Below are 7,517 nucleotides of genomic sequence, written 5' to 3'. Positions count from 1 at the left end.
TAACTAAGAAAGCCAGTAACTTTACTGAAATCTCTGCAAAATACAATTAGCCTTTCCCTCCAGCAGAGCAGATTTTGTTTTTCATCCCCATAGGTTTTCACTACATACAGCTGAATCAAGTCCCTTGAGTTACAGAGATGTGGATTTAATTTAATACCATCTTAGTCTCAAGTGGCGACAAAGGCCAGCTTATGCCGCTAAAAGCCGCTCTTGCGTTCCAGAAAACCTTAGCTCCAACCTCCCCATTTTCAGGTTTATACAAGCTACATTTGATACTACAGGCTGACTTTTTAAGCATTTTAACATATTACCTTTTAAAGAAAAAAACTTTTTTTGAGCTTTCGAATACAACTTAAATAAACCACAAACACAGTGGAGCAACAAAGAATCCCATGTGAATGTAGGGACCTCAAGCAATGTTATTACATGGTTATTACACATGGCTGTACAGGTCTCCCCTTTAATCAAAACACCAGCTGAGGTACTGCTTGTGTCACTTCTGAGGTACCAACATTGCATCTATTATAAGAATGACAAAGAACCACTGATCAACAGGTGATGAAAAATAACGCCTTTAAATGTAACAAACACAAGAAGAAGAAAAAACAGAGATATAAAGACAAGTTTTCTCTGTGTCTTTGGTTAAACTTATTGTCAAAACGACAGTACTCTAATCAACCATCAGGACATGTTGGTATATTTTGAATCCATTATTAGCATGACAATTTGTGTAGTGTGTTTTGATCGAGTGGACAGCAAGCAAGCGATTCACATGATGAGACCTAAATGATTCAGTTGATTTTCAGTAAATTACAAATTGTAGAAACAAAATAGATTTTTTAATATAACCTTTTCATTGCACAGGGAGACAAATGAGCAACAAAACAGGTACATTACTGTGGTTGGTATAAGATCTAAAGCTACGTTTTTATGACTGAGATTGAACTGTGAAACCAATTGTACATTTGAGCAAATTCTTTTATTGTCTTGTTTCAATGCTTGCAAAAACCATAAATGAATGTGAAAATAAAAGTTGGGTTTACAACAAAGAAATGCCACTGGCTTTGGTTTCTCCACACTTATGCTGCCTGAAACATCATGTTTATTTTTTTCTCAACCTTTTTGTATTGAATAAAAAAAAAAGAGAAGAACACCATAGAGGCTCTGCCCCTGTTTGACTACACAGACTGTATACAGTAACAACATAGTGAACCTGCATGAAATATGCACACAGAAAGATTATAACACTTAAGTGACAGCAGATACGGGAGTGGGAGGCAGAGAGATATGTGGATAGTTTCATTGTTTAAAAAAGAGAAATCAAACAGCTATTTATTTAAAATAAACAATTGTGCTTCTTTCATACCAGCATGATCAATCTGTCCTTGTGTATCTGACTCTGAGCTGTTATGTGACATTTGGTAAATGATGTGGAGCCCTGTTTTGAAGACTGGAACATGAGGAGTCACAGGACGACGTCAAATCAAATTAGGTTTGCAAATGATGCGGATAATTTATCACAATGCACTTTGCTAAATTATATTACATGATTCAAAATGAATGTTGTATATATTTGATCTTGGCTTGTGCAAAATCTCAAGTGGTAAAGATTTAAGATGGAACTGAACATCGCTAACGTCAAAATCATGTTTGATGAGATTAAATATATTAAATTATATAATTCAAGTTAAGAATGACATATCTGATGCATTCAAATGCATCTATACATGGAGTGAGGTTGGGTCATATCTCTTCATCAGTGTGACAATCATGTACATCATGTGTCTACATTTATTTCTGTGTCGTCCCCAGTTCCAGTCTCGTGACATTTCCCACTAACAGGTTGTGTTTTAGCATTCAGGCCTGTCTTTCCTCCGTCACACAAACCCTGGCAATGCTTTCCAGCTGGTTTTTAAGGTTAGACTAAATACACGCCTGAACAGCACTGCTCAGGGCTCAAATTAAACAAACCAGACAACATGTGCAACTGCACATAGAAACTCCACTAAGAAACCAACCAAAATCATTAGTATATATATTTATATATTAGAAAGCTATACACAAGCATGTTAATTTCACAGATTTTTTTTTAAAAGAATCTTAATATTACCATTATTATATATAATTAGAAATACACGTTTAAAAACAAACCTCTACAAAGATAAAACAGTTCAGCAAAGCATTGGATCTCAGTCTGTTTTTCATGGCTTAGGACTGCGGAGCCCTGTCATTTCCCCTCTGGGCGAACTATCCATCTCTTATTAGCAAAGCTATCAAAAACACATTCTGGCTTATAGAAACTACAAAAAGCCACAAAAATGCTTTGCATTGTATTCCTTTCATATGAAAATATAAGCAAGTGTATCGTACAATTGTTTTTTATTTTGTTTTACTTTTTTTGTTTATTAATACTGAATATTAATACTAGATCCAGAGTTTTCTTGATTACACTAACGAGGCTCTTAGATCAAAGGGTGGTCCTCACTCAGCTCCGTTCTTTAATGGGAGCGCTAAAATGATCAAAGGTTCCACACGTCTAGCATTGGGTCTGCCTGTTTACCTGTACAATCCTTCAAATGTTGCATAATAGCTTTTCATTTAGTGAGTAAATAAATCTTGTAATGTCTGGCAACTTTTGACTCCTGCCCTTCCCCCCTTGACCCTCTATTTACATAAATACGTTGAACCTGCAACATGACATCATCTAATGTTAACACACATTTTTGCAAGGGAGAACTGCAGAGAAGGTATATAGCAATGAAACCAACACTGTACACATGTACTGTTTGTCCAAATCAAGTGCTAAGGTGTTTTCCATTGGACACACTCACTCTCAAGGTAATTCGTTTTTTTTTGTTTTTTTTTCTCTAGTCACTGATATATCGCTGAGGCAAAGTGTAAGTACGTTTTATGAAACAGAGTACCTGACTATTTTTTTGTTTATTTGTTGATATGCATATATATATACACACACGTGTAAAGATATATGCATACGTGATTCTTTTTAGCCACACACAATACAATTTATGCATAGTTCCCCAACAAAAACACCCCAAGATCCCATCCCAACCAACACCGACCCTCCCCTAAAACCCCCATTACAACACCCCACTGGTTTATATAATGTCAATATGTATAGCACACACACTCAGCAAAAAGAAAAGAAAAAAGGAAAAGAAATTACAAACATATTTTAGAAAAGGGCTGTCCCTTTTCTTTCCTTCAGCGTTAAATAGATAAAAAGAGGGAGGCCATGGGGTCGGGTGGTGGGTGGCTTGTGATATCGAGGAAGAGGAGGGAGCTGACGTGGGGGCATCGTAGCGCTGCGTTGTCGGGGGGCTCAGGGCAACTCGGGGCATTGCCGGGGAGAGGACAGGGCTATCATGTGGCCCATCCTTCTGACATGCGCACCCGTTTGATGGAGGGGCTCTCGCGCTCGTCCAGGGAGGGCCGGGTCAGTCCCAGAGGGGAGTGGAACTCATTCCTGTGCTCATCACGGTCGCTGCCCTCATGGGAGCTGCTACAACTGCTCAGGCTATCAACAGGGGAGCGTCCCGAGTCCAGGCGGGAAGAGGGGTTCTGGGGTTGTGGCACCCCACCGTAGCACCCCGTGCTGCTGGTGCGATCTCTAGGAGGAGAAACAGGTTCGGACTTGATGTGCAGGCTTTGAGCAGAGGGCAGGGAGAGATTTGAACCCTGACATAAGTGAGAGTTAGAGCAATTTCTGTAGGAAGGAAAGGAAAAGGGGTTACAGAGTTATAGAGCAAGAAACAGAGTGATTTCAAAGTCAGACTGTCGCACGCAAACATGCATGCAGGCGCAAACACACACACACAGACACACATACACACAAACACTCGTATTCATGAAACAAGGAGGTGTGATATTTGTGTTGGACCTCGCAAGTGAAAGTTGAAACAGTGAAGGACTCTTGATGTGTCAATCATGCATTTCACAACAACACAACACCTCAAATTAAGTTCAATGCACTCACCCTAGCTGGCCGAGGGCTGAATGCTGCATGTTCTGAAGGTGTTGCTGTTGCCACCCGCTCATTGAGCCGAGGTGAAGGGAGCTGCCGCTGTTGAAGCCAGACAGGGAGGACAAGTCTGCGCTATTCAGGGAATACTCTGTGCACAAACAACGAGGAGAAAGGAAGAGGACGATGACAATTAGAGGTTGTTCAAAGAAGTTCAAGTAAGGTAGCAAAGAGAATGCAGCTCTGATAAATGCTGCTGTGATTGGCGTGGCAATAGCACCCTCTGCTGTCAGAGCGCTGTATAACACTTTTGAGAAGTAGGTTTCAAAAGAAGCACATATACTATATAATGAAATGAAATCACACATTTTACACATCTCAAAATAAAGTAAATGTGTTGTGCTTAATGGTATGCAACAGGCTTACTTTAACTTATTATCTAAAAATAAATAAAAGCTTATTAGAGTGAATGTGTATAATGGACACATTTGAAATGAGTGTATAAAGATGTACAAACAGTACATACCGGTACCATAAGAAGTAGAGATGGCAGACGGGTAACCACCCATGCCTTGTCCTGGTAGAGTTGGAGTTGCTACTGATACCACTGGGGTGGCCAATGACTGAGCAGACTGGGAGTTGTTTATTCTCTGGTTCTGTGAACAAGAGAGACGGGAGAAGCTTTAAAACACAAAGTCAACTCCCAGACAAAACAAACAGAAAACTACATAAACCAAGAAAGTTTTTTTCCCTTTCATTTCTTTCTTTTACTCAACAGATGCTGAGAGAATGGATGTGATGCCAACTTCAGGGGAAATTAATCACTTGACATGCGGCACGGCTGAACCCTGCCAACCCTATCATTTACCACCCTTTCCGAGGGCCCACTGTCGCTATAGTAACACCATTGGTCTCCAAGGCAACGCAGGGTAGCGACGGTAAGGGAGAGGCAATTTACTTTAGCAGAGGGGAGGGTTTGGCAGAAAATAATGGAGGTTTGATGCAAAATGACTCCTTTGTCGTCCTTCATTTGTACATTCTGAGTAATAAAAACTGTGAGCTGTACGTGTGCGGCGCAAGACTCAGTCGGAAAGATACAATTAAGGAAGGGAGGAGTAGATACACAAGGGCTGAGGCAGAAAAGAGGCCAGGCTGCTTTTACTCTGACTCTCCACCGGATGGCACTGTGCCCTCACAAAATGTAGTGAGAGGTGACGTTGGAGCCTTCAGCAGAGTCAGCAAGAATAAAGGTGAAAGTAACATTTTCCAAAAAAAACTGTATCTAGCTCTAATAATCTCAGAAGTGATGGAAAAAATCTAGTGTGAATCAAGACGTCAGACTTAGATGACAGCAATACTCTCAGTTCTATGAGGCATACTCTTGATAACCAGTGTCTCCTTTCCAATTTGTAATTTGTTTTAAACTCTAAATCTGAGTGGCAGTCTGACTTACCAATAGCAGGTCCAAATCCTCAGACTGACGGCATTAAAAGGGGAGGGCAATACATTCAAATTAGTGAGTGAGAAAATAGAAGTGTTGGACCTAGGGAGCTGCTATAGGTTTTAGTCACACGGAAATACAAATACCGCAGCGAGGATGCGAGAAACAATTGTAACTATAGTAACTTAATACGTGGAAAGAGATGAAGGAAAAATATCAGGGTCTAATATATAAGAAATCACAGACACACACAGACACAGCGGAGGAAAAATATCTGACAGTATATCAGACATGGGCCAAATGTATTTTTTTTTCTAAAAGGATGTTAGTTTAAGAAGCTGCCCAGGCACATGATATAAACACAATGTGCCAAAAGTCCAGCTTATCACAAACATAACCTCATCAACCCAAGTCTGATATGAGGAGATGAAAGCAGCGGAGGCGACATGAAAGGAAATCAACAATAGCACACACAAATAAAGACCCCCCATAGATAGGGAAGATATACAGTAGGGAAATGAAAAGAGGGAGAGATTACTCACGATGGAGGGCATGTTGTTCTTGACGCCAGGGGGGATGAGCACACGTAGGTCAGGTTTGCGGTTGTTCATGCCTAAGTTCATGGGCGGGGGAGACTTAGCCTGCATGTTCTTGTTCATGCCACCAGGAGAGACCAGCAGACCGGGCGAGTTGCGGTGATTCCCATATCCATTTCCTAAAAAAGTAAATAAAGGTTGGGGAGAAAGAGACAAAGAATCATTAAATACTTTAAAGATCAATTAACCAAAGACCCATCTATATGTTATAAACTTGTTACAAAAGTTGAATGCTGGAAACTCTAATGAAGAACTACAGAAATCAAGTTACACTTCGTGCTCCGTTTCAGTGTTTCCGTCTCATCTCCACTTCCTGTGGTAGACATTGTATAATCTCAGGCTAAAGAGACCAGGAGTTGTAAATGGTGTGTCATGAAAGTGGAGCTGGTTGGTGGGGCATATAGTCAAACAAGCGTATTGTTTTTGCCTTGATGATCACCGCTGTTTGCTAGGCAGACATACAATGAAGGCACCCACTTAAGGGGACCTCACCCTCCACCTCTGTCACTGTCAGTTAAGGCTACGTGTGCCCTGCAACAGCCAGCAAATTGTGTAAAAACATCTAATTATGGCTAGCAAGACCACAGAGGGATGGGACCCATCATTTAGCCATCAGAGCTAAAGACACGTGTGGTTCTCTGAGACAAAGACCCTGCCTTGGAGTTGCCACCAGAACTGCATTCCCCTAAATATGGAGGGCCCAGTGCAGCACCCATTTCCTCCTAACAACCGGTGGGGCGTAATCCCAGCAACATCATTAAAATAACTAAGAGTAGAGCATTCTTGCAAGCAACATAGTCTTTGTTTCTAACCCAATCCCACAGGCTGTTTTTTCCCTTACTTCGGCTTCCTTCTTCCAAGGGGTAGAACACAGGGCACTGTGTGGACGTTCCCACTTGAAAGACGGGCAGGAATTATACGTTAGACATAAATGAATTTCCTAATCATATACTCCAGGGGAAAATGAGTCGCAGATGTCTTCCTGGGCAATTTCCCTCGCTGATCTTTGTTTAATTTGAGAGCGAGGTTTTTGTTGTTTGGAAATGAAAAGTCTCAAAAGCTCAATTTGAACAATCTGAAGAGTAAACGACCGCTAGCGGTGAGAGAAAATGAGGCCGTCTGACAGAAAACGAGAAAAACAGTGTGTGACTGCTGGAGTGTGTACATACATACACTCGCAGTCACTCCAGCAGTTCCTCTGCTGGCATGTGTGATGTGTGAGACATAGAAGTTGGTGTTAACAACACAGACTTTGTCCTTATTGTATGTTAAACTTTATAAAATGTTGCATGAGTATGATTCTACATAAGCATTTTTTTTTTCACACTGAGTGCACATAAGCACAGTGCGACTCGAGACTCTATGAGACATTCTGTATGACTGCTTATACGCAAGCCATGCATTTGGATGCACATGTGTGTTTTGTATTGGACCCTCTTAGTTCCAATGTCAATCTCACATTAGCTAAGAGGCAGCTGCCTCTTCAGTTTTCCCGCTCTCT

The 7,517-nt window shown here is 40.9% G+C and overlaps 1 protein-coding gene across 8 annotated transcripts in view; it reads right to left on the bottom strand.

Moving 5' to 3' along the window:
- The window catches only part of mef2cb (myocyte enhancer factor 2cb), a 71,207-nt gene continuing 63,690 nt past the window's right edge, over positions 1–7,517 (bottom strand). For 7 of the 8 annotated variants that reach the window (XM_034090171.1, XM_034090173.1, XM_034090175.1 and 4 more), the window contains 4 exons: positions 5,963–6,135; positions 4,506–4,635; positions 3,995–4,130; positions 1–3,724 (listed from right to left, as the gene is read on the bottom strand). In XM_034090171.1, coding sequence (XP_033946062.1) covers positions 3,382–3,724; positions 3,995–4,130; positions 4,506–4,635; positions 5,963–6,135 — 782 coding nt within the window. In that variant the 3' untranslated portion in view covers positions 1–3,381. The remainder of the gene's footprint in view (positions 3,725–3,994; positions 4,131–4,505; positions 4,636–5,962; positions 6,136–7,517) is intronic. The other variant, XM_034090174.1, reaches the window with a different exon arrangement.

This window comes from Pseudochaenichthys georgianus, chromosome 9, assembly GCF_902827115.2.
Source record: "Pseudochaenichthys georgianus chromosome 9, fPseGeo1.2, whole genome shotgun sequence".
NCBI lineage: Eukaryota > Metazoa > Chordata > Actinopteri > Perciformes > Channichthyidae > Pseudochaenichthys > Pseudochaenichthys georgianus.
This window is presented reverse-complemented; position numbering and strand designations above follow the sequence as displayed.